The 27,648-nt window shown below is 44.8% G+C and overlaps 1 protein-coding gene across 11 annotated transcripts in view; it reads left to right on the top strand.

The window, feature by feature from the left end:
• The window catches only part of NCOA3 (nuclear receptor coactivator 3), a 175,641-nt gene that overhangs the window by 117,353 nt on the left and 30,640 nt on the right, over positions 1 to 27,648 (top strand). For 7 of the 11 annotated variants that reach the window (XR_007352632.2, XM_075118779.1, XM_048819449.2 and 4 more), the window contains 5 exons: positions 18,925 to 19,057; positions 19,866 to 19,992; positions 21,855 to 22,027; positions 23,949 to 24,049; positions 26,221 to 26,395. Coding sequence is in view for 10 of the 11 variants with exons in the window: in XM_075118779.1 (XP_074974880.1) it covers positions 18,937 to 19,057; positions 19,866 to 19,992; positions 21,855 to 22,027; positions 23,949 to 24,049; positions 26,221 to 26,395 (697 nt within the window). In the remaining variant the exon portion in view is untranslated. Of the gene's footprint in view, positions 1 to 1,216; positions 1,239 to 18,924; positions 19,058 to 19,865; positions 19,993 to 21,854; positions 22,028 to 23,948; positions 24,050 to 26,220; positions 26,396 to 27,648 lie in introns of those variants that run through there. The other 4 variants (XM_048819450.2, XM_048819451.2, XM_048819453.2 and 1 more) reach the window with 2 other exon arrangements.

The raw sequence follows: 27,648 nt of genomic DNA, 5'->3' as shown, positions 1-27,648 counted from the left end.
AACTACAGTAACTCCTCGCTTAACGTTGTAGTTATGTTCCTGTAAAATGCGTCTTTAAGCGAAACAATGTTAAGCGAATCCAGTTTCCCCATAGGAATTAATGTAAATAGTGGGGGGTTAGGTTCCAGGGAAATTTTTTTCACCATACAAAAGATTATATTATACACTGATACACAGTATAAGTTTTCAACAAATAATTTAATACTGTACACAGCAATGATGATTGCAAAGCTTGGTTGAGATGATGAAGTTGGAGCGTGGAAGCGGGTGGGATATTTCCCAGGGAATGCCTTACTGCTAAATGATGAACTAGAACTCAGCTGAGCCCTCAAGGGTTAACACGTTGTTAATGTAGCCTCATACTGTACAAAGCAGCATAAATGGAGGGAGGGGAGACAGCATGGCAGACAGAGACACACACCCTGTGTTTGAGACAGAGAGATGCGCATTGCCCCTTTAAGTATGCTGACCCCACTCTAAGTACACTGCCTTTTTAGATCAGAAAGTTGAATCAGCGGCTGCTGCCAGCAAGCTCCCTCCTTCTTGAGCCCTGTTGTGCCCCCCCCCCCCCCCCCACAGCAAGCAGGAGGCTCCTGAGACAACTTTAAGTGAGGAGTTACTGTATTTTGAATCAGAATTTGGAGCATAAATGTTTCCTGGCTTATTGTCAGTGGAGTCTTTGGCTACATTTGTATGTTTAGACATCTTTTGAGAATTAGTTTTATTTTGAGCTATACTACATTTGTATTGATCTTTTTTCACTGCCCTTTAATTTTTTTAAATACTGTACTAATCTGCTATCTAGTTTTGAAGTAATCCCTTTCCAGTCAAAACTAATGCATCAGTTGGTGGTGGTGTTTGTAAATATTACTTTACTATAATATTTTATAAGTGTGTTAAACAGTGTGGTAGTGTTCATATTAACACATGGAGAGTGTGTGTGTAAACAGATGTATATATTTTTTAACTTTACAGTGAGTTCACAGCAATCCAGAGCGTGCTCCTGGTTTGAGCCAAGTAGTTCTCTGTTCTGAGCAGCAATCATTAGAGATCTGCCTTGCTGTGTGAAGAATGACCTTTTGAACTCTCCATCCACAACCAACATCCTAACATAATAGCAACTGCTCCACACAATAATTTTGTTGTGTATCCCTGTCCTCTCAATTTAGCTAGCAAGAGCGAGAACAGACAGTGTTGTGGTTTTCCAGAAGCAAAAAGCAAAAGACAAGTCAGTCAAGGTTAGTACATCAGAAGCAATCCACCCACTCTTTTTTTTTTTTTTTTTTTTTTTTTTGGCCTCTTGTCCCGGAAGCATTTAGTGTAGTCTCATGATGACTCAGTTCTTGGTTCCCATTCTATCTTTTCTCTTTCATCTCCTAAATCTTAAGAAAAAATCCAGTTGCAAGAGAATAAGAAGTGTGGATGATGTTAGGGGTAGGGTATGGTGTGTGAAAAGGGAGAGGAAGGGCATCAAGGAGAAATCCCTAGCTGCAGGGACTTCACAGCTAGTCTCTCCCAGGTCTCTGTCCCCCTTCATTTCCAATAGTATTGACTTTGCAGCCATACCATAAACCTCCTGCAGCTTTGATCCTTCAGCCCTGGAAACCTTTGTATCAGTGGCTTGCACTTGTGTGAAAACTGGACTGCTGGTGGATTGGCTCAACACAAATAGTGGTTCTTGGCAAATGGAGTCTTCAGACCCATTTTTTCCCCAGGAGATTTGCCAGCATCTGGACTCTGTGATTTGATAGAATAGTTTGCGTCCAGCCAGTTGGCATAACTATCCTGTTTCTGCTCCTAATCCTTTGACACCAATTCTTGTAACATACATTCTTGTAGCACTGGGACAGAGAACTGAATTTTTGCTTCCCACCCCACCCCTAATTTGGAAAATCCTGAAAAAAGGATAGACGTGGAGACAACCTTTCTGACCTGAAGTGGGCCTGCCCTCCTTGATTCTAGTACATAATGAGCCTAACTGTGCCACATTTCTATTGGACTGGATCTCCTCTCTCAGCTACAATCCTGTCCTTCAACCTAGAACACTTTGGTTTTAGCAGCATTTGGACAGAGCAGTGCCGATGTGTAACCAAAGTTTTTTCCAAGGAGGTTACTGTTTGTGTAACATAGCAGGGTATGGTTGATGTCTCGCTCCTTTTCTCAGTTTTAACACACTTTACTTCCCCTCTTTGAAAAAGAAAGAGGTGAATATGTAATCCATCTTTGTTCAGCATTCTTGGAATTTCACAAAGGTGTTTTGCCCAAGTTGTGTCCAGATCTTTGTTGCAGCAGAAGTAACATTGAGTTCTGAAATGTTTACCTACCTTCAATTCATAGCTTTAAAAAGCTACGTTTGTCAGTTTTGAAGGTTATAACAAGAGACATTAGGTCATCAAGGTTACAGTGGCATGTTGTTGGTTTAAGGATTGTACTCTATTAACCTCTGAACAAGCCAAATTGCTGCATATAAAGTTCCATTTTGGAAGAGACATGGAAACTTCCTGGGCTCAGAGCGTGGAAGCATCACCTTCTTTAAATTCATATGGACCTAGTTATTGCTTCACAGCTTTTTCTGCATTACCATTTTAATTTGTCCTTGACTGCTGACAGTTGTTGGCCATACAGCAATGGAAAATTTGGGACATACAGCAAAGGACAATTACTTAATGGTCTTTCTGTTTTTTGTAGTTTCTCCCATCCTACGTCCCTCCTAGGTCCCCCTGGGAAGTGTCATTTGATTTTTTTTTTCCCTTTTATCTTCTTTATTCCTTTGCTCTGAAAGTCTCTCACTGGAAATGAAATGGGAAAATTGACTTATATTCTGGCATTGATTGAAAGATCTTTTACCTCTTTGGTGCTTTGAGATGGAGCCATAATGCTGACTGTAATGACTGTTTCTGGACAGGATGGAAAAAGGGAGGACTACAAGGGCTTGTCTTCACTGCCGGGGTAAGTCGACCTAAGTTACGCTACTCCAGCTATGTGACTAATGTAGCTGGAGTCAGCATAGCTTAGGTCGACCTACCCTGGTGTCTTCACTGTGCTGCGTGGACGGGAGACTCTCTCTGGTCGACAGGCCTCAATCTTCTCAGGGAGCTGGAGTACTGGGGTTGACCGGAGAGCACTCTGCCATCAATTTAGTGGGTCTTCACTAGACCCGCTAAATAGACACCCACTGCATCGATTGCAGCAGCATCAATCTCCCCAGTAGTGAAGACAAGCCCCAAGAAACAGCATTACCAGTAAGTAATTTTCAGTTCTATAACAAATAAAGACATGGGGTGAAATCCTGATCCATTGAAGTAAAATGCAAATTTTCATTCATGGTTCCTGTCCTTGAAGAACATAGTCAAAACAAATAAGATTAAAGAACAAAATGTGGGTTCTTAGGGTCTATAATACTTAGAGTACGCAGAAGTTTTAACTGTAGCGGGGCTCATGTGAGTGCTTTAAAAATAGCTGTGTAGATGGCACTGTGAAGTTGTGGCTCAGATTCTGAAGCCGGGGTGTGGGAGGATTCTGAGGCTGAGCTCCAGCCTGAGCTGTAACTTCAAAGCGCTGTCTATTTTTAGAGCGGTAGCCCAAGCCCCACTAGCCTTAGTCTGTCGACCCAGGCTTCCCTGGGCTTTGTAGACATGTCCTTAGTGGTTTGTGTTTCTGATATATGTGCTCTTTAACATTGCCATCCTTCTGCGTGTAAACCTTACCATTCTTCTGTGTATGTTGGTAGTAATGTAATTTCTTGTCATATCTTGTGCAATGCGAATAGTGCCTAAACAATGAGAATGTTTTGGCTAAATAATATGGCCATGAACTACAATATTTACTGACTTCATTCTGATATAATACATGATGTTGGACTGGGAACTCAATAGCGAACACAGTTCATTATGCTATAGGTGCAATTTCAGTAATACAAGCTTTAAATCAGATAAATGTATTGATTTGAGGCGCACAAAACTGCACAGATCCAAACTGTCTTGCAAGAGTTAGTGAAATGACTCCATTTCTTTAAGCAGACTTTGGTTTGACCTTTGCTGGAAGAGAAATATGCCAGAAAGTAAAGCCAGTCCAAAGAAAGGAATAGATGTTGAGGTAGATGTTTTATTTGCCCTTGAGGCTAGAAGCAGGATACCAGATATAACATGAAATATTGGCTTTAATAGTTTGTCCTGTTTTGATACTTGAATAAAATAATTGATTCAGAGATCTGACACTGTGGGGTAAAATTTGAAAGAGATACACAAATTTTACTGTGCCATTTCCATTAAATCACCAGAAGTTATACTAAACCCCTTACCCTAATGCTTCTCCTCCCGCCATGTGACACTTTCCATCTAAAAGTTTCCTTTGCAGAACAGAAATGTGAGAGGACCCAAAGGATGCATAGAAACCTATTATTGTTGGAGGATAGACAATTAACTGTTAAACACTCACTTCGATGGTATATGCTAATTCTCCTTCAAGTGACTGTGCTTATATACATTCCACTGCCGGTGTTTGTGTGTCCAGTGCACTTGAGTTAGAGACTTTTGCTTGCAGTGTCAATAGATGGTGCATGTGCCCCAGTGCTGTCACTCAAAGGCATAAAAGGGATGTGGTGGTTGCCTCCCTCTCGGTTCATTCTCATTGCCTGTGGTGAGAGTTGGAGCTCCCTGTAGCATTTGCTTCGGATAGCCCGATTTCGGAACTTTATAGTTCGTATATAGTTATTATTTAGTGGTAGTAACTTAATTTAGTTCTTTGAGTAGATGCAGCTGTGTATTCCATGTGGGTGTGTGCGTGCACCAGAGCCAGAGAACTTTTGCCTAGAAGTACCTATAGGGGTAGCACTCATGCCCTACGACCATAGCTCCTCCCTGGGCCACAGAAGGGCAGCACCACCCTAACCTCTTGAGTTCCTTCTCACCGCCTGTGGCTAGAGTCAGAGCTCTGTGTGGCATCTTCACCTCACACTTTCTCTGTTTTCTGAGAACTTTTCTTGTATATCGTAGTAGTACCTTAGGTTTAGTTTGTGGTAGTAGAGTGACTGGATGCCCTGTGTGATGCCTTCGCCAGAGTTCAAGCATTGTCTGTCATGTATGGTGGCTATCCCCAACAGCAATCCCCACACAAGATGCTACTTGTGTCTTGGTGAGGGACACATTAAGGAGAGGTACTCCATGTGCAAGTCGTTCCCCAAGAGGACTCGGGTGGAAAGAGACTTGGGGTTGAAGCAGTACCTTCTGGAGCAGGCCTTGAGGCCTGCTTTGGCACCTAAGCCCTCTGATCAGCAGTTGTCTTCGGATCCACAAGTGATGCCACCCTGTGCTTGGACTCTGATGTTTCCCCCAAGAGGAAGAGGAGTTGTTCACCCTCCTCTAGTGCGATGAAGAAGAGGTCCCATAAAATGAGTCAGGACCATTCCAGGGCTTGGGGAGACTCCTCTTCCTCTTCTAGAAGGAGTGCTGACTGGCACCATTCTTCATCCGGCATGCAGGATGGAGCAGGTCTGTCCAACCGCTCCTCAGTACCACGCCGAGAGCAATGAGGGCCCGTATTGTCAACTCTGGTGTCTCCTGAGTCCGGTACCTGTGATGTCGGCACCAGCATCAACCGTATCCATGCTGATGGCATATGAGGCAGCATCAGACCTGCTTTTTCTCTCGATCCTGGACTATCTGTTTCTTCAGGAGTTCTCTAGTGCTATGCCTTCTACTGACTCATCCTCTGTTGTGCCATTGGCACCTTCTGACCATGTTGCAAAGCCAATGGCTCCGTCAGCACTGCAGCTCACACACCTGGTCTGCAGACTATGGAGCTGAGGCTAGACCTGGCACTGAAACCCCCCCCAGTCCTGGTGCATACTTCAGCACAGGCATTGTTTTGGTGACAGATCCATCATAGAGTTTGGTACCAGCCTCGGTGCTGATGCCTCTCCTGGTACTGGGTAGGAGTGTGTCTCATTCAGTGCCTCTTGTGCAACTCCCCACTTCTCTTTGGCACTAATGCCGCCCCCTTATTGAGGTTCAGAGAAGTCTAAGTAGTTGTTTGCCCCATCAGGGCTGACTCTCTTTGTCACCAGAGAACTTTGGTTTTCCTCAAGATCCAGGTCAGGGTCATCGTTCTGGTCCGATAAGCACCAGATCCTCGGATCACTCTTGGTGCTGAAATTGGCATCTGTCCCACAGTTGGGACAAGGGCTTTTGGCCCTGTGCCTACTAGCTACTCTTGCTTTATCCATGTACCCTGTGGCCTCCTTGGAATCCCTGGGATGCTTCTCTGTCCCTGACGTCCTGCTTCTCGACCCACTCCAGAGTAAGATCACTGGTCCCAACGGTGACCCCCCCCCCCCCACTCCCACACCATGTCAACTGCAAGTAACCACTGAGTCCCTTCCTCTTGGACTTATGGGTTTTTTCCCAATCGAGCATGTGGTGCAAAACGCCGCTTTGTCCACCCTGGTGAATATACTGTGCCCAAATCTTTCTCTCCCTCAGTGCCCAAGTACTTTAAGGTGCATCAGGACCTCTTGAGACATATGGCAACTACCACACAGACTATGCTGACAGCTTGTGCCACACGCTCTCAAAGAAACTGCGGAATCACCTGATCAAGATCCTCTACAGCAAACAGGGAAAGATTAAAAATGAGCTCTCAAAAATGGATACTCTCATAAAAAACCAACCTTCCACACAAACTTCCTCGTGGCTGGATTTTACTAAAACTAGACAAGCCATTTACAACGCACACTTTGCTTCTCTACAAAAGAAAAAGGACACTAAACTTTCTAAACTACTACATGCTACAAGGGGCCACAGCAATGGTTCCCTCAACCCACCTAGCAATATTGTTAACCTATCCAACTATACTCTCAGCCCAGCAGAAGCTGCTGTTCTATCTCGGGGCCTCTCCTTCTGCCCCTCCACCCCCATGAACATGATACAGTTCTGTGGTGACCTAGAATCCTATTTTCGACGTCTCCGACTCAAAGAATATTTCCAAAATACCTCTGAACAACATACTAATCCACAGAGGTCTCCCTACCAACACTACAGAAAGAGGGATTCTAGATGGACTCCTCCTGAAGGTCGAAACAGCAGACTGGACTTCTACATAGAGTGCTTCCGCCGACGTGCACGGGCTGAAATTGTGGAAAAGCAGTATCACTTGCCCCATAACCTCAGCCATGTGGAACGCAATGCCATCCACAGCCTCAGAAACAACTCTGACATCATAATCAAAAAGGCTGACAAAGGAGGTGCTGTTGTCATCATGAATAGGTCGGAATATGAACAAGAGGCTGCTCGACAGCTCTCCAACACCACTTTCTACAAGCCATTACCCTATGATCCCACTGAGAGTTACCAAAAGCAACTACAGCATTTGCTCAAGAAACTTCCTGAAAAAGCACAAGATCAAATCCGCACAGACACACCCCTGGAACCCCGACCTGGGATATTCTATCTACTACCCAAGATCCATAAACCTGGAAATCCTGGGCGCCCCATCATCTCAGGCATTGGCACCCTGACAGCAGGATTGTCTTGCTATGTAGACTCCCTCCTCAGGCCCTACGCTACCAGCACTCCCAGCTACCTTCGAGACACCACTGACTTCCTGAGGAAACTTCAATCCATCGGTGATCTTCCTGATAACACCATCCTGGCTACTATGGATGTAGAAGCCCTCTACACCAACATTCCACACAAAGATGGACTACAAGCCGTCAAGAACACTATCCCCGATAATGTCACGGCTAACCTGGTGGCTGAACTTTGTGACTTTGTCCTTACCCATAACTATTTCACATTTGGGGACAATGTATACCTTCAGATCAGCGGCACTGCTATGGGTACCCGCATGGCCCCACAGTATGCCAACATTTTTATGGCTGATTTAGAACAACGCTTCCTCAGCTCTCGTCCCCTAAAGCCCCTACTCTACTTGCGCTATATTGATGACATCTTCATCATCTGGACCCATGGAAAAGAAGCCCTTGAGGAATTCCACCATGATTTCAACAATTTCCATCCCACCACCAACCTCAGCCTGGTCCAGTCCACACAAGAGATCCACTTCCTGGACACTACAGTGCTAATAAATAATGGCCACATAAACACCACCCTATACCGGAAACCTACTGACCATTATTCCTACCTGCATGCCTCCAGCTTTCACCCTGACCACACCACACGATCCATCGTCTACAGCCAAGCTCTGCGATACAACCGCATTTGCTCCAACCCCTCAGACAGAGACAAACAAGATCTCTATCAAGCATTCTTACAACTACAATACCCACCTGCAGAAGTAAAGAAACAGATTGATAGAGCCAGAAGAGTTCCCAGAAGTTACCTACTACAGGACAGGCCTAACAAAGAAAATAACAGAACGCCACTAGCGGTCACCTTCAGCCCCCAACTAAAACCCCTCCAACGCATTATTAAGGATCTACAACCTATCCTAAAGGATGACCCAACACTCTCACAAGTCTTGGGAGACAGGCCAGTCCTTGCCTACAGACAGCCCCGCAACCTGAAGCAAATACTCACCAACAACCACATACCACACAACAGAACCACTGACCCAGGAACTTATCCTTGCAACAAAGCCCGTTGCCAATTGTGCCCACATATCTATTCAGGGGACACCATCACAGGGCCTAATAATATCAGCCACGCTATCAGAGGCTCGTTCACCTGCACATCCACCAATGTGATATATGCCATCATGTGCCAGCAATGCCCCTCTGCCATGTACATTGGTCAAACTGGACAGTCTCTACGTAAAAGAATAAATGGACACAAATCAGATGTCAAGAATTATAACATTCATAAACCAGTCGGAGAACACTTCAATCTCTCTAGTCACGCAATCACAGACATGAAGGTCGCTATCTTAAAACAAAAAAACTTCAAATCCAGACTCCAGCGAGAAACTGCTGAATTGGAATTCATTTGCAAATTGGATACTATTAATTTAGGCTTAAATAGAGACTGGGAGTGGCTAAGTCATTATGCAAGGTAGCCTGTTTCCTCTTGTTTTTTCCTACCCCCCCCCCCCCCTCCCGATGTTCTGGTTTAACTTGGATTTAAACTTGGAGAGTGGTCAGTTTAGATGAGCTATTACCAGCAGGAGAGTGAGTTTGTGTGTGTATGGGGGTGGGGGGGATGTAAGAAAACCTGGATTTATGCAGGAAATAGCCTGACTTGATTATGTAAAGAGTTGTCACTTTGGATGGGCTAGCACCAGCAGGAGAGTGAATTTGTGTGGGGGGGTGAAGGGTGAGAAAACCTGGATTTGTGCTGGAAATGGCCCACCTGATGATCACTTTAGATAAGCTATTACCAGCAGGACAGTGGGGTGGGAGGAGGTATTGTTTCATATTCTCTGTGTATATATAAAGTCTGCTGCAGTTTCCACGGTATACATCTGATGAAGTGAGCTGTAGCTCACGAAAGCTCATGCTCAGATAAATTGGTTAGTCTCTAAGGTGCCACAAGTACTCCTTTTCTTTTTGCAGGAAAATACACACACACTGCTGGATATTCTCCAACCATCAGCTCCAGGGGGATTAACTCTCCTGATAAATGAGGCTCTGCTGGAGCCTGCAAAAGCCCTGTAGAATACCCAAATGTCATTGTCCCCTACACCAAAGCATTGGGAGAAATTATACTTCATTCCCAGGCAAGGGTTGGAGGGTTTCTACTCACACTCAGCCCCCGAACTCCCTGGAAGTGACTACAGCAAAACCAAATGCTGAAAAGGGCAGATATAAATCCACCCTGAAGGACAAAGAATCCAAAAGAATGGTCTAAATGGGGAGGAAGATTTATACCTCCTCTTCTCTGCAAATATGCCTTGCTAACGAACTAGCAGATGTTGCTCTCAATATGACTGTCAATTGATAGGCCATGTCTAAATTCGCAGATAGGATGCCAGAACCCTCTAGGGAAGAGTTTATGGCATTCATTTTGGAAGGCCATATGATAGCCAAGACCTCATTGCAGTCAGCTCTGCATGTGGCAGAACCTGTGACCAGAATTATGGTATTGGCTGTGACCATGAGGAGTGCATAGCTGCAGAATTTGGGCATTGCGCCCAATATGCAGCAGACTATTGAGGACTTCAGGTTTGATGGCTGGGTTTTGTTTTCAGAAAATACTGATAAGACCTTGCATTCTTTTAAAGACTCAGGAGCTACTTTGCATGCTTTAGGAGTATATGCTCTGGCCATAAATAGATGCCACTCTAGCAGTCAGCAGCCACAACAGCAATAGCATTCTTTCAGACAATCCTCCCATCCTGTGTGACAGCCGGAATACTCCAGAAAGAGCCACAGATCCCAAAGGAGAAGGTCCTCTGATTCTGGATTTAACCAGCTGGCCACCCTTAGCCAAGCGCCCATTTTGACTCTTGTGTTCAGGACAGCGATTCAGTAGTAACCTCTCCTCTGTCCTCCATGTTCAGGTATAGGCTGGCCCACTTTTACAATGTTTGGGTCTCGATTATAATCCTAAGCGCCATCAGATTGGATTATGCCATGAAGTTCCTCTCTGTCCCTTCTCCCCACCTCTGTGCCGCATCCCTTTTCAGGGACACTTCTCATTAAATTTATCATGGCTGGCCAGCACTACCAGTACACTGAGCTGCCTTTTGGCCTATCTTCTGTCCCACCAGGTTTTTAGCAATGATTTAGTGTATGATTGTGGTAACAGAATACCTCAGGAAGAAGGGAATTCATATCTTCCCATATCAGGGTGATTGGTTACTGAGGGCCAATTCCAGAGTGCAAGTCTTCTCTCTCATTCCTTTCACGCTACACCTGCTCAATTGTCTAAGTTTCATCCTAACCAGTGGAAAGTCAACACTGGGTTCCAACTCAAAGAATTGAGTTCATTGGGGCCGTGATAGACTCCACAAATTCAAGAGCATTTTTACAGACTAAGTGATTCCAGGCAATCCACCACCTATGTCTGGAGCTGTAGTCTTAACCACAGACTGAGTATGCCTGAGGTTGCTAGGCCATATGGCTGCATGCACACAGGTAATTCAGTATACCAGGTGGTGCCTGCGTCCTCTTCAGATGTGTGATTGGCCTTCACCAACCAGGACTGTAGTCACTGTTGCCTCCTTAATAGGTTGGGAAGTACATCTGGACTTGCTGCAAGTTCAAGGCCTGTGGTCAGAATGAGAAGTTTCTCTTCATATTAAAGTCTTGAAGCGTCCTGCCATCTACAGTGCCTCTCAGGCCGTTCAGAGTCACATCAGGGGCTCAGGGGTTCTCATACACACTGATAATACCACCATGATATAGTATATGAACAGACATGTAGGAGCATATGCCAGTGTGCTTTGTTGGGAGGCAATCAGGTTGCATTCAGGAAAACATTCCCCCCATGGCCGATCACTTATCTGGGACCCACTACAACCTGGCAGGTCACCTCAGCAGGAATTTCTCCCTGACTTATGAGTGATCTCTGAATCCCAGCATCCTATGGCTCATCTTTGCAGTTTGGGGCATTCTGACAATTAACCTGTTAGTCATGAGAGAAAACAAGAAATGTCAGCTGTTCTGCTCCTGAGGAGGTCTCAGTCCAGTCTCCTAGAACAATGCTTTCCTCCTGAGCTGGGACTCGATATTTGTTTGATTTTTCTGGGTGAGGGCTGTGCGAGAGACAAATATCCTATTTGTATTTCCTTCCCCATCAGGACTTTCATCTCATGAAAGAGGCAGTGGAACCTGCATTAGAGCCAGGCCCTGATCTCAAAATCAACCAGAAGTCCGCCACACACACACTGCTTCTGATTTGAAGTACAAGCAAATCATAGAATCATAGAATATAAGGGTTGGAAGGGACCCCAGAAGGTCATCTAGTCCAACCCCCTGCTCGAAGCAGGACCAATTCCCAGTTAAATCATCCCAGCCAGGGCTTTGTCAAGCCTGACCTTAAAAACCTCTAAGGAAGGAGATTCTACCACCTCCCTAGGTAACGCATTCCAGTGTTTCACCACCCTCTTAGTGAAAAAGTTTTTCCTAATATCCAATCTAAACCTCCCGCACTGCAACTTGAGACCATTACTCCTCGTTCTGTCATCTGATACCATTGAGAACAGTCTAGAGCCATCCTCTTTGGAACCCCCTTTCAGGTAGTTGAAAGCAGCTATCAAATCCCCCCTCATTCTTCTCTTCTGCAGGCTAAACAATCCCAGCTCCCTCAGCCTCTCCTCATAACTCATGTGTTCCAGACCCCTAATCATTTTTGTTGCCCTTCGCTGGACTCTCTCCAATTTATCCACATCCTTCTTGAAGTGTGGGGCCCAAAACTGGACACAGTACTCCAGATGAGGCCTCACCAATGTCGAATAGAGGGGAACGATCACGTCCCTCGATCTGCTCGCTATGCCCCTACTTATACATCCCAAAATGCCATTGGCCTTCTTGGCAACAAGGGCACACTGCTGACTCATATCCAGCTTCTCGTCCACTGTCACCCCTAGGTCCTTTTCCGCAGAACTGCTGCCTAGCCATTTGGTCCCTAGTCTGTAGCTGTGCATTGGGTTCTTCCGTCCTAAGTGCAGGACCCTGCACTTATCCTTATTGAACCTCATCAGATTTCTTTTGGCCCAATCCTCCAATTTGTCTAGGTCCTTCTGTATCCTATCCCTCCCCTCCAGCGTATCTACCACTCCTCCCAGTTTAGTATCATCCGCAAATTTGCTGAGAGTGCAATCCACACCATCCTCCAGATCATTTATGAAGATATTGAACAAAACCGGCCCCAGGACGCTTCATCTTCTCTGTCAGCTTAAAAGTTTTTTCCAAGCATTCTGACCCAGACAAGACCACTATGTCTCGGACTTCTCCCAGAAAATCTTCTGGTAAATTCTCTAATATTGGTTCAAGGCTTCACAAATCTAAGCGCTCATCAGTCCCCTCTGAGGCAGCACCATCGACTCTGGCTCCTTTGTGCTGTTGAGACAAGTGTCTTCACCCATGCTGAATCGTCGTCCTCCCTTCAGTAGATTCAGTGTGTTTTGGTTCCACCAGCACTGTCAATGAACCTTCTGTTTCATCTCTGTTAGTCATCTTTCTTACCAATTACGCCAGCACTGATCACGTCGCTGGCTTTCTGCACACCGTAACCCTTACTTCCTTTGGATCCTAATGTGTTTCCAAAAACCCAGGCCACATAGAATCCCAACAGGAACTGCTTCTCCCTATTTTGAGGAAGCTTACATTTCTTCTTCAGACTCAGAAAGGGAGGAACCTGTCTCACCTTTGAGATCCTTTAGATCATCTTGCTGATCTTTGTTACAAGACCTAAAGGTCAGGACTGGTCTTCCTACAGGGAAGTCCCGGTACCCCATCCTGCTGAGCCAGGGTCCTCAAGCCTCCTCCAGTGCGCGTGCGCGCGCGCACACACGTGGGGACACACGCATCTGCAGAAAGACACTGACACTGAAAATCAGCTCTGCGTGGGAAGACTCCACTCAGGAGTTGCCCAGGACTTAAGTGCACACCCCCTCTGGAGTGTAAACCCAAAATTGTATTGTCTTGCACTGCAAAGAAATCTATACAGTGTAACCTCATGAAAATCCCTCAGTGTGGAGGAAGATATGCACAGCTTCAAAGTCCTATTATCTTGTCTAATGACCCATCCAGGCTGATTGCCTACTATCTGATCGGCATTCCCCAGGTGCAAGCACTTTTGCAATCAATACATAGTCAATATTCTAACTTCAGATACAGAAATGATACATGCATACAAATAGGATAATCATATTCAGTAAATCATAACTTTTCCAATGATATCTCACATCACTCACCATACGTAAAACGTATCTTAGTTAGACCATATTCATATCACAGCAATATCCCCATGAAGAATATGGGGCGTAGTGTCACACTGAGGTATCTGTTGCATCTGAAATCATCATGCCTTTCAGTTAGTTCCAAGAGGGGTCATGTGGCTTCTGTTTTCTGCACTGCATCCACCAGTAGATAGGTTTTCCGTCTTTCTCTCATCTTCTCTTTTTCTGAGACTCTTGTAAGATCTGCTCAACGTTTACCCTCCTGTGTCTGATCCTGCATCTGTATGGGATCTCAACTGAATTCTCTCCAAACTCCTAGGGCCCACCTTCGACCCTATGGATTCCGCCTCACTATTGTTATTGTCTACAAAAACAGCTTTTCTGGTGGCAATCACTTGTGCTAGGAGGTTTTCAGAGCTTCAGGCTCTCCTGGGTGATCCTCCTTTCACAGTTTTCCATAAAGAAAAGATTTCCTTTAGGCCACACCCTAAATTTATGCCTGAGGTAATGTCAGCTTTCCACCTGAATCAAATATTCATTTTCTGTTTGTTTTTTTGTTTGTTTGTTTTTTCCCAAAACCCCATTCTTCTGAAGATGAAGAAACGCTTCAGACCTTGGATGTTTGTAGAGCTTTGGCAATCTAACTGGATGACTCGAGACTACCCCCAGGCTTTTTGTAGTCTATGATGAGTGACCCATAATTCTATCAGCGTCATCTCAGTGAATTTCGCTCTGAATTTTTAACAGCAGTAAGCGCTGCTACAATCTTGCTAAGTCTCTCTTCCACCAAGAAAAACAGCTGCACTAAGCACATTAAGTTGTCAGAGTGCGTCCACAGTACCGAGGCTAGCATCGATTTTCAGAGCGTTGCACTGTGAGTAGCTATCCCACAGTTCCAGCAGTCTCTGCCGCCCATTGGAGTTCTGGGTTAAGCTCCCAATGCCTGATGGGGCAAAAACATTGTTGCGGGTTGTTTTGGGTACACGTTGTCAGTCACCCCTCCCTCCATGAAAGCAACGGCAGACAATCGTTTTGCGCCTTTTTTTCCATGTGGGCGCCATACTGCTTTCAGCAGCCGGTGCAGTAAGTCTGCAAACCATCGTCATCATCCACTGCTTCCGTTGGCACTCTGCTCTCCTGGTGGTCTCGCAGGGCCGCTTCCGCTGTAACTCTGCTCAGCTGCTCTTGTCTCGCCATACCACGGCAAGCATGCAGACCGGTCAGCTGTTGTGTCCTGGCAGCAGACGGTGCAGTAGGTCTGCAAAACTGGTCATCCAACCACCGCTTCCCCTGCAACTCTGCTCTCCTGCAGATGCCATACCACAGCAAGCATGGAGCCCGCTCAGATCACTGCAGCAGTTACGAGCATTGTAAACACCTCACGCGTTATCATGCAGTATATGCAGAACTAGAACCTGCAAAAGCAGGCGAGGAGGCGACGGCAGCGCGGTGACGAGAGTGATGAGGACATGGACACAGACTTCTCACAAAGCACGGACCTCAGCAGTTTGGCCATCCTGGTGGCAATGGGGCAGGCTCATGCCGTGGAACGCTGATTCTGGGCCCGTGAAACAAGCACAGGCTGGTGGGACCGCATAGTGTTGCAGGTCTGGGATGATTCCCAGTGGCTGCGAAAATTTCGCATGCATAAGGGCACTTTCATGGAACTTTGACTTGCTTTCCCCTGCCCTGAAGCGCAAGAATACCAAGATGAGAGCAGTCCTCACAGTTCAGAAGCAAGTGGCGATAGCCCTCTGGAAGCTTGCAACGCCAGACAGCTACCGGTCAGTCGGGAATCAATTTGGAGTGGACAAATCTACTGTGGGGGTGCTGTGATCCGAGTAGCCAACGCAATCACTGAGCTGCTGCTATCAAGGGTAGTAACTCTGGGAAATGTACAGGTCATAGTGGATGGCTTTGCTGAAATGGGATTCCCTAACTGTGTGCAATAGACTGAATGCATATCTTGGGTCCAGACCACCAAGGAAGCCAGTACATAAACCAAAAGGGGTATTTTTCAATGGTGCTGCAAGCACTGGTGGATCACAAGGGACATTTCACCAGCATTGATGTGGGATGGCCGGGAAAGGTACATGACATTCGCATCTTCAGGAACTCTGGTCTGTATGTACAGCTGCTGCAAGGGACTTACTTTCCAGACCAGAAAATTACCATTGGGGATGTTGAAATGCCTATAGTTATCCTTGGGGTCCCAGCCTACCCCTTAATGCCATGGCTTATGAAGCAATACACAGGCAGCCTGGACAGTAGTAAGGAGCAGTTCAGCTATAGGCTGAGCAAGTGCAGAATGGTGGTAGAATGTGCATTTGGACGTTTAAAAGTGCGCTGGCTCAGTTTACTGACTCAGACCTCAGCAAAACCAGTATTCCCATTGTTATTACTGCTTGCTTTGTGCTCCGCAATATCTGTGAGAGTAAGGGGGAGACATTTATGGCAGGGTGGGAGGTTGAGGCAAATCTCCTGGCCACTGATTATGCGCAGCCAGACACCAGGGCGGTTAGAAGAGCACAGCAGGGCGCACTGCGCATCAGAGAAGCTTTGAAAACCAGTTTCGTGGCTGACTACGGTGACTTTCGTGACAGGCTACGGTGTGACAGTTCTGTTTGTTTCTCCTTGATGAAAACCTGCCCCCTTGGTTCACTCTACTTCCCTGTTAGCCAACGGCCCTCCCCTACCTCCCTTTGATCACTGCTTGCAGAGGCAATCAAGTCGTTGTTTCAAATTCATGCATTCTTTATTAATTTGTCACACAAATAGGGGGATAACTGCCAAGGTAGCCCGGGAGGGGTGGGTGAGGAGGGAAGCACCAGATGGGGTGGTGGATGAGGGGAGGAGGGAAGGACAAGGCCAAACTGCACTTCAAAACTTATTGAATGCCAGCCTTCTGTTGCTTGGGCAATCCTCTGAGGTGGAGTGGTTGGGTGCCCGGAAGACGCCTCCCCCGCCCCGCCCCGCCCTCCATGTTCTTGGGCATCTGGGTGAGGAGGCTATGGAACTTGGGGAGGAGGGCGGTTGGTTACATAGGGGCTGCAGTGGCAGTCTGTGCCTTTCCTGCACCTCAACCATATGCTGGAGCATATCAGTGTGATCCTCCAGTAGCCTCAGCAGTGCATCCTGCCTCCTTTCATCATGCTGCCACCACCTTTCCTCTTGATCCCGCCACCTCTCCTGTTGCTCCCACCACCTGTCCTCTCGCGCATCCCTCTTGTCCTCGCGCTCATTTTGTGGTTTCCTGGACTCTGCCATTGTCTGCCTCCACACATTCTGCTGGGCTTTTTCAGTTTGGGTGGACTGCATGAGCTCAGCGAGCATTTCATTGCAAGTGCATTTTTTTTCGCTGCCTTATCTGCACTAGCTACTGGGACAGAGATGCTAGTGGCAGCATTGAAACATTTGCAGCTGCGGGAGGAAAAAAAGGGAGAGTAAAATTGAAAAAGACACATTGGCCATTTAAAAGGAGGCGCTGATGTTTTCGGGTTAACATGCAGCACAAACCCAAGTAACCACCCCCCGCCCACACACACACCCCAATTCTCTGGGATGATCGCTTCTTCACCCCTCCCACCACCGCGTGGCTAACAGCGGGGATGATTTCTTTTCAGCCACAGGCAAACAGCCCATCTGGAATGGCCACCTCTGAATGTCCCCTTAATAAAATTCCCCTATTTCAACCAGGTGACCATGAATGATATCAGTCTCCTGAGGATAACACAGGGAGATAAAGAATGGATGTTGCTTGAATGCCAGCAAACACTGGGACCACACGCTGCCATGCTTTCTTATGCAATGATTCTAGACTACGTGCTACTGGCCTGACGTGGTAAAGTGTCCTACCATGGAGGATGCAATAAGGCTGCCCTCCCCAGAAACCTTTTGCAAAGGCTTTGAGAGTACCTCCAGGACAGCTTCATTGAGCTGTCCCTGGAGGATTTCCGCTCCATCCCCAGACACGTTAACAGACTCTTCCAGTAGCTGTACTGGCAGTGAATGCATCCCAAGTCTTCAGGGCAAATTAAACTGTGTATTATATTTACAAAGGTACACTCTCACCAGAGGTGCCTTCTCCGCCTTCAAGGTCCGAGAGCCCAGGTTGGGAGGGTGATAAACAGTTCCTGGCTGTTGGGGAGAACGGTTTCTACGCTTGCCTGGTGTGCGCTACCTTCAAGTTCCCCCTCCTCATCATCTTCCTTGTCCTCAAAATCGTCATCCCTGTTGCTTGAGACTCCCTTGCAGGAGTCCACGTACAGGTGTGGGGTAGTTGTAGGGGCACCCCCTAGAATTGCATGCAGCTCATTATAGAAGCAGCATGTCTAGGGCTCTGATCCTGAGCAGGCATTTGCCTCTTGAGTTTTTTGGTAGGCTTGCCTGAGCTCCTTAAGTTTCACACGGCACTGCTGCAGGTCCCTGTGATAGCCTCTGTCCTTCATGCCCTTGGAGATTTTTTTCAAATATTTTGGCATTTCGTCTTGTGGAACGGAGTTCTGATAGCAAAGTTTCGTCTCCCCATACAGTGATCAGATCCAGTCCATGCTGGAGCTCTTTTGCAATTCTGGGACTCCATGGTCATCTCTGCTGATGAGCTCTGCATGGTCACGCCATGGTGGCCAAACAGGAAATGAAATTCAAAAGTTTGCAGGGCTTTTCCTGTCTACCTGGGCAGTGCATCCAAGTTGAGAGCACTGTCTAGAACGGTCACAATGGAGCACTGTGGGGTAGCTCCCAGAGGCCAGTACCATCGAATTGCATCCACACTAACCCAAATTCGACCTGGCGATGTCTATTTCAGTGCTAATCCCCTCATTGGGGAGGAGCACAGATATCAAGTAATTGGACAAAAATGGCTTCGTTGTGTGGACGGGTGCAGGGTTAAATTGATCTAACGCTGCTAAATTCGACCTAAACTCGTAATGTAGACCAGGGCTATATGTGCACAATCACTCAAAGGGGGGGGGGGGAAGTTTACTTACCTGTCTTGTTTTTTGAGATGTATTATGCACATATACATTCCCTGACCCTCCCACTTTTCCCGCTGCTTCAGACATCACATATAGCATTGCAAAGTAATGGAGAGGGAGGCAGCAACCATTCTCCTTTTTATGCTGACAGCATGAGGAGAGCATGCACTGCCTAGTGGTACTGGAGAGAAATGTCTCCAACTCGAATGCTCTGGGCACGCAAGCAGCCGCAGTGAAATGTCTATGTGCACAACACATCTTGAAGAGCAACAGTTACTGTACAGGTAAGTAAACATTTTTATAGTATGTGATTGCAAGAATTTGTGATTTGTTGACAGACATGAGAATTGTTTTGGAGAATATTTAAAAAACATGCTCTGTGCCTGTGGTTTGCAAAGCTGTTTAATGATCCAGTGTTTTATGAGTCAAAAATTACTTTTTATCTAAAGACATTTCTTAGTTAGCACTGAGTGTAACTTCCTTAATGCTCTCTGGAAAACACTCATTAACTAAGATGGTGATTCAATGGCCAAAGTCAGTGTGTAACAATTGTGGTAACATTTCTGTCTTGACAGTGATATTTTATGTATCTGTTGCAGAAGAAGCTGTTAATTCTGCTCAATATGTTTTTATGTCGTAGATTTTTCCAGCAAGTGGTACAGATCTGGGAGATATTTTTTTTTAAAATATGGATTGTGTATACTGCTCTGGTTATATAGTGCTTAGAAAGTATGTTGCATCTGAACATGTGCAGTAATCTACAGTATTTTTTCCTTAGCAATAATTTAACCACATGATATTCTTTGAGTTCCTCAAACTTTGATCCTCCAAGTTCTTGCATCATGTAGAGCAGTAAGTGGTAACTGATAGTTAAAGCAATATATTACACATTGGTCCCAAAAATATCATGCATCCTGGGGTGACTAAAATTTTGCAAGGCTGCTATAAATTATTATTTAGTACTTATCTGGATAGTCTCACGGTAAAATGGATAAAGAATACTGTAAAACAATTTATTTTAATTGTTTGAAATATCTTGAGAGAGCATCATCAGTTTGTGATTCTTTTTTTATATTATTTTTAACGCTTCAGTTGCTCATGTAAACTCAGTTAGCTGTTGCTCAAGCAAGATGAGTGGATTGGGAGAAAACTCCTTGGACAGCTTGACCAATGAGTCAAGGAAACGCAAGCCATTGCCCTGTGATGCCCCAGGACCAGGGTACAGTAAACACATTTTCCTCACTGTTTTTATTAGATTTTTCATAATAAAATTATAAATAGTGCAGTGTGGTGTTTTGTTTTTAGCTTTTAATTGAAATGAATATTAACAGAGTTTTGCCATTCATTTATACTCAGTTGATAAAATCCTTTCAGGGACTCCCTAACCCTCATGCCAGAAGCTCTGAATGTCCCCCATAGTCCCGTCTTCCATATGCCTAGGTGCTCTGTGTACGCCATGTTCTCTTCTCCTCCCCCGCCCCCCATGCCACTGACCCCTATTCACCCTCCCCATATTAGGGGCTCTTTGTGTGCCCATATCCTTCCCCCCGTGGCAGAGGCTCTGTGTGCACCTCCATTCCCCCTTTTCCTCCCATGCCTGGGTCTCAGTGTTTGCCCCCATACCAAAGTCTTGCATTGTCTACCCCATGCCGGATTCTCTGTGTGCCTCCTCCCTTCCCCTCATGTAGGGTTTCTGTATTTTCCCCCATAGCGCTACCAGATTCCCAACCATGAAAAACGCATCATGGAAATCTGGTCGTCCCCCCCCACACACACCCGAAATCTGGTCTTTTGTGTACTTTTACAAGGTTATTTTAGGGGAATTGTGGTATTGCCACCCTTACTTCTGTGCTGCTGCCTTCAGAGCTGGCTGACTGGAGAGAGGTGGCTGCTGACCGAGGGCCCAGCTCTTAAAGGAAGCAGTGCAGAAGTAAGGGTGGCAATACCATATCATGCCATCCTTACTTCTGTGCTGCTGCTAGCAGCGGGTCTGCCTTCAGAGCTGGGCTCCCGGCCGGCAGCCACCACTCTCTGAAAGCAGCGCAGAAGTAAGGGTGGCAATACCGCAATCCCCCTAAAATAACCTTGTGACAACCCCCCCCTCACCCGACCCCAACAACCTCCTTTGAGGTCAGGATTTCTACAATTACAACACCATGAAATTTCAGATTTAAATATCTGAAATAATGAAATTTACACTTTTAAAAATTCTATGACCATGAAATTGACCAAAATGGGCCATGAATTTGGTAGGGTCCTACTCATGTCCACTCCTTCTTCTCCAGGTTGCTGACACAGACCCCTCCCCGCTGTTCCCATTTTCCACTTTTCCCTGGATCCCTGCTTTTCCCTCCCCATCTCCATTGCCCCCTAGATTCCTACTTCCACCCCCAGCCACCTAGGTCCTCTCTGCTACTTGTAAGGCTTTCTTATTTCTGTGATGATCCAAACTACAGGCTGTCCCTATGCAGCCAGTTAAGATGCTGCCTCTGGTATGTGTAGACAGCCACCAGGGACAGCAGAGAGATTCTTCTGCCTGCAACATCGGTCACTCTGGGAGGCCTGATTTTCCCGTGAAATAAGCTTTTCAGGTGTTCTGATCTGCCTTAAAATCAATATACTTGTGCCCACTGATATCTAGAACATTTTCTCAAATTCTGGAATTGATGGGTGCAGTGGTGCAAAGTTATTGTATTACTGACAGAGAAATGCCATTGAATTAGGTGTAAAACTTTGTTTATAGCTTATTGGCCAAGCAAAACAGTGCTGCAGCTTTTTCCACCTTAAAATGCCTATATAGTACAAATACATTAGTTTTATAATAGTTGGAATTTTCATTAAATTCCATAAGAAAATAACTACAACAGTTATTCTTGGAATAATAATCTTGTCATAATCTCCGAAGTTACATTCCTTTTTATGGTTCTGTAAAAATCTACAGGTGTAAATTGACAAGATGAATGTCCACAAGCTAAACTTATGTGATAAGTGGTATCTGAAGTGCATCAAAGATGACAGTGTGATCATAGTTCTTGTTTATGCTGAAATTTATGTACATTAAATGCTGCTTCTTGTTCCTAGTCTGATGTGTAGTGGTGAGAAACGCCGACGTGAACAGGAAAGTAAATATATTGAGGAGCTAGCTGAGCTGATATCTGCTAATCTGAGTGACATTGACAATTTCAATGTCAAACCAGATAAATGTGCAATTTTAAAGGAAACTGTAAGACAGATCCGGCAGATAAAGGAACAAGGTAAGGATTTCTCTCTTAAATCATAAGGAAGAATATTTGGTTTTCTGTCAGGAGGCAGTTTCTCTCCAAAACAATACTTAGTTGTTGAGACAATACAATGAAATTTTCATACAATAGGCCCTGATTTAGGAAAGCACTTAAGCACATGCTTAAATCCATCCCTGTTCAGGGCTTATTCCCAGCATGTGCTTCGTGGGATTTAAATATAATGCTTAAAGTTAAGCAAGTGCTTAACACCCTTTATTAATTGGGAAGCTTCCCTGAATCAGGGCCTAAAGTACTAGGGCATTCAAAGTACACCATTTCTTATTAGCTTTTTTAGACTACTTAAACAAGCAATAAAAGCTTAAAATAGGTCATAAAGCAGTTGTTCTTCAAAATACAGATGGACTAGTTGCCCATTGGAGTAAAGAAGTCCATCTACTGCCTATCAAGTAAAGGTTCCCTGCCACCGTGGATTGTTTGAAACTAATTTATAAAAGAAGCCCAGTTTCTTATAGAGCATCCTTTCAGTGTTATGTCCTGAATTTTTAAATTATTTTTATTTTTTTCTGTCTTTTCTGCTCCTGTTTTGATGTTTGAGAGCCTTTCTAGCAAGGGAAAATAAGTGGGGTCCAATACAGTCAGACTGCAACTAGCTGGCCATGTAACCAATTAAAAAGTGCCATTAACTGTACACAGAATGTAATCAAGTGCAGAATAAACTGGGGAAAATATAGAGGAACATCTATTTTGCTAATACTTTAATTATAGTATGGTTTTTAGGTTTTACTTGTAACAATAGTAGTTTTTTAAACAAATCAGGCAAATATAATTGTTAAATTTGCTGTTTTCCCCTAAACCTCTGATAATTGTGAGGCATGTGCTGGTAGAGGTGACTTCAGAAAAATTAGAATAGATTACACATCAGGTATATGCCAGTTCAGTGAATTTCCACTCAGTAGTAAATTATGTTAGAAGCCTGCTGGAATATATCACACACTTTACCTGGAGTGGTAAACTTCCAAATTCTGCTTTGTCTGCCATGTTGGAACCTGTTTCTGTTTTTAAAGTAGCACTTAATTGCTATTTTAGAAGTACTTTCCTGGTGGCATTATTGTCACTTCATTGTGCACTTCACTGGTTGATAATCTTCCTTTGGTACATTAAACTCCTGTTGTGGTCTGCTTAAACAGCCAGCAGGTGCCACAGTAATAGGGATTACTGCTTGTTTTCCATTCCTTTACTGCATGGTTTTATTTTTATTTTTTTTTCCTTGTAACAAACGTTTACTTTTTATTCAGTGTATATTTTAGGTAAAATACTGAAAAAGTGTTTTAATTATTGGAATCAGATATTAAATAATGTGCAGAAGGCCAAGTGAGAATTTGTTTCCAGTCTTGTATTTTGATTTGGATCCAAGAACACAATTAAATGAGCAAACTGTACATTCTGCATGTTAAATTGGATTGCTTTCTAGACTAAAGCCCAAATTAAGTCTTAACATGATTTAAAATGTTTATCTTCCACACGGTTGTAAAGGAAGAAGAGAAGAATTAGGAAGCTTTTCCTTTTATTGAAAAGTTTGTGCTGGCCAGCCAAAAGTGACCAAAGGACAGTCATTTCATAAAGTAATCATCTTCCCAGTGGAAGAAGTTTTGTCATGGAAACTGTTTGTGGTGGTGGTATGGCAGAATCCAAAATTTGCTAGGTGCTTTCAAAACACACAGGAAGACACAATCCCTGCCCTGAAGTTCTGCCGTATAAAAAAAAGTGTGCTCCCTCTGTGTATATAATTGTAACGTAAAATGGAATCCTATAATTACAGCTTCATTGCTTATTCTCAGGCTTCCTGGAATGCAGCACATAACTTCAAAAATATATTTCTAGGCTTCCAAACACAAAATGGTGCCTTTTTGAAAACTTGTCTTCTTCATTTTAGGAAAAACAGCATCCAGTGATGATGATGTACAGAAGGCTGACGTATCTTCTACAGGTCAAGGGGTTATTGATAAGGATTCATTGGGACCTCTTTTACTACAGGCAAGTGTAAATGATGCCCTTGTAAAACCAAATGGGATTTGGTATTGCATATTCTTAAGCAATAGGTTATGTGACAGGATTACAACACTGAGAAATGCCAGCAGTCCTACAACAAAAACTAGCATGCAAGGGCAATGGAGAAAATTCTTATAAAAGGACAAAAAAGAAAATCCATCGTTGTTTTCTCAACTCTGCTGAAGCAGTCTAGAAGGATTCAAAATCACATGTCATTTGGGTGTGCCTTAGCATGCTGTTCTTTTTTTTTGTAGTAGTAGTCCCAATAAATGGCTAATAAGATAACATTAACTAGACTCCGCATTCAAGATTTTTTTCCCCTCTTTACCTCAGGAAATGACCATGAAGGACTTTGGGCCACTTTTATGGCTTTATGATGGTCTGTAAGACCGGGGGTCTGATTCTGGGAAGCAATGAGCACCTGAATTCCCATTGTCTTAAGAGGAAATTACAGGTGCAGCATGGTGCTTCTTAAGATCAGTTCCAGTATTCCAGTGGTGTCCAGCCTTTTTAAGCCCAAGATCACTTTTTGAATCTAAGGACAACCCAGCATCTACCTCGGCCCTTCCCCGAGGCCCTGCCCCTTTCCCAAAGCCCCACTCACTCCACACACCATCCCCACCTCTTCCATCACTTGCTCTCCTCCACCCTCACTCACTTTCACTGGGCTGGGGCAGAGGTTTGGGAGGGGTGGGGGCTTTGGGCTGAGCCTGGGGCAGGGGATTGGAGTACAGGAGGGGGCAACGGGTACAAGCTCTAGGAGGGAGTTTGGGTGCTCTGGGCTGGCACAGAGTGATGGGGTGCAGGGTGCGGGCTCTGGGAGGGGAGTCAGGGATCGGGCAGGGCGTTGGGGTGCAGGAGGGGGTATAGGGTGCTGGCTCTGAAAGGTCAGGGCTGGGACTTGGGGTGCAGGAGAGGGTTTGGGGTGCAGAAGGGGGTATGGGGTACTGGCTCCGGGAGGGGACTCAGGGCTGGGGCTTGGGATGTAGGAGGGGGTATGGGGTGCTGACTCCAGGAGGGGGCTCAGGGAAGGGGACTGATTGGGGTGCGGCCTCCCACCAGGTAGCACTTACCTCTGGCGGCTCCCAGTAGGCAGTGGGTGCAGCAAGGCTAAGGCAGGCTCCCTGCCTGCGCCAGCCCCACACCGTTCTTGGAGGGGCCAACATGCCCCTGCGGGGTCTGGGGGCACATGGCTCTGCATGCTGCCCCGCTCTGCAAGCACCGTCCCCGCAGCTCTTCAGGCCAATGGGAGCTGCAGGAGCAGTGCTCGCTGGCAGGAGCACCACGTGGAGGGAGACCCCTGCATCCCCAGGGCCACACAGTTGTGCTGGCCGCTTCCAGGAGCGGTGTGGGGCCAGGGTAGGCAGGGAGTCTGCCTTAGCAGCAGCCACCGACCAGTCAATCATAATCAACCATTTGATGACCACTGCTGTATGCAGTAAATCAGTTGTGCTGCTGCCCTCATGTGTTGAGACTCCAAATTACATAAGAATCACTTCAGGTAACATTTATTAGGAGTTTTAACAACCAGGAAACCAGTCCTATTGCTTAGTACACAAAGTAGTTCAGTATGTTGTAGGCTGCTATTTTGAGTCAGTTTTTGAAGTACTTTCAAACCTAATTGTCTTAGATATTCTAATGCTGTTTCTGATTTGGGAATGAGTACATTTGTTTTCAAAAAGTGGATAGTCTCTCTCTTTTTTTTTTTTTTTGTCCTTCATTGCTATTGAAAATATATTCTTAAGAAGGCTATTTCCCTCACACTCCACTTCTACTTCTTAAAGGTCTTGTGGCGAATTTATAATTCTAACTTTGACTTCATTGTATTGTTATAGAAGTTATTGAGATGTCAGAGATTCAGCGCCATGTTTCCAGGCTAAAAGAGTTAAAAACCAAATGTTTGATTATCACCATGTTAAGATCAATATTGGAAGAACAAATGAACAGCAGGTTTCTGATACTTGAAACTTTCCTTACTATGAAAGTTTCTCTTTTAGGGAAATCTTGAAACCTTAGTTCTTCTACCAGAAAAGTTAAATGATTCTTCTCCTAAACTGCAACACTGTATCACCCACTTATTTTTTAAAATGAACTGTTTTAGCAAGTCTAGAATTTTGTGTGTGTGTTTATAATGTGTCGTTGCAATGTATTTTTAGGCATTGGATGGTTTCCTGTTTGTAGTAAATCGAGATGGGAACATTGTATTTGTATCAGAAAATGTCACACAATATCTGCAGTATAAACAAGAGGATTTGGTTAATACAAGTGTCTACAGCATCTTGCATGAAGAGGACCGGAAGGACTTCCTTAAAAACTTACCTAAATCTGCAGGTAATAGGGTCTTCACTTAGGTTCTCAGACTTCTTTAAAAAAAAAAAAAAAAACCTAAAAAACTCCAAAGTTAATAACCTTGCAAAACAAATCTTTTTCTTATGGTGCAACTTGTCTTGAGTTTTAGGATAAGACTCTTATATTAACTTTTAACATTAAATTAATGGGAATATTGTGAAATTGATTATGCATTCTTTGCTGTTAGCAGATGAGCAGAAGAATGAAAACAAAATTCCATCACCAGGACTCCCATTTAAATCTATATCCTCTTGATCTAAGTATTTAAAATGTTACTTTCAAGCTAGAAATTATGTAAACTAACAGAACTTAGGTGCAGATATTCATGGTCTGTGGTTGTAGCAAACAAATACCTAGGTTTATGGAGTTGCATGTTTCTATGCTCTGATAAAGTGAAAGAGGGATGGACATTTGAGGTTGGCTTGTCTGTTTCTAAGGGATTGATTATACCTAAGGCCTTGAGTCTGTCATGGAAGTGACTGATTCCGTGTCTTTCCAGGACCCCTGTGACTTCTGCAGCAGCCAGAATTGCTGACCCCAGGGATAGCTGCACAGGCCACTACTGGGTCAGTCTTGAGACACCGCCCCCACCCAAAAGCAGCAATGGTTTCAGTCTGCCCCTGCCTCCCCCCGCCCCATACCAGCTGTGGTCCTGGGCTGCCCCCTGCCCCAGAGCAAGATTTAGTCAGGGGTATATAGTACAAGTCATGGATAGGTCACAGGTCCTGAACTTTTGTTTACTGTCTGTGACCTATCCATGACTTTTACTAAAAATACCCAGGACTAAAAGATAGCTTTAATTATACATGAAAATTTATCAAGAATAAAGTGAAGTGTGACTTTCATGGATAAACTATTCCTGAATAACTCTGGGGGTGGACATGCTTATTCTGGAATAAGAGTGATTTATTCTGAAATTGTTTAATACACTTCAAGTAAACTACTTCAGAATAAGATACTCTAATCAGGAATAGCTATTCCAGAATTCCTCGTGAAGATAAGCCCTAAAATAATGTTACACAAATTCTCTCCACATCCTGATGACATTCTGGGAATCTGTTAACAATTCAGCTTTGAAGTGTGTCTCCCCATTTTGAAGCAGAATGATTAGGTTCTTTAGACCTTTTGCATTTCATGCGGAAGCTGCCTTCCTGAATTGTGTAAATACTGTAGTTTTAAGCAAAAAGCTGATAGAATGGTTTCAATTAATATCTTATAACTGTGTTGCTAGACAG

The sequence above is a fragment of the Caretta caretta genome, chromosome 13 (assembly GCF_965140235.1).
Source record: "Caretta caretta isolate rCarCar2 chromosome 13, rCarCar1.hap1, whole genome shotgun sequence".
Lineage (NCBI taxonomy): Eukaryota > Metazoa > Chordata > Testudines > Cheloniidae > Caretta > Caretta caretta.
The sequence above is the reverse complement of the archived record's forward strand: the minus strand, read 5'-3'. Positions and strand labels throughout refer to the sequence as shown.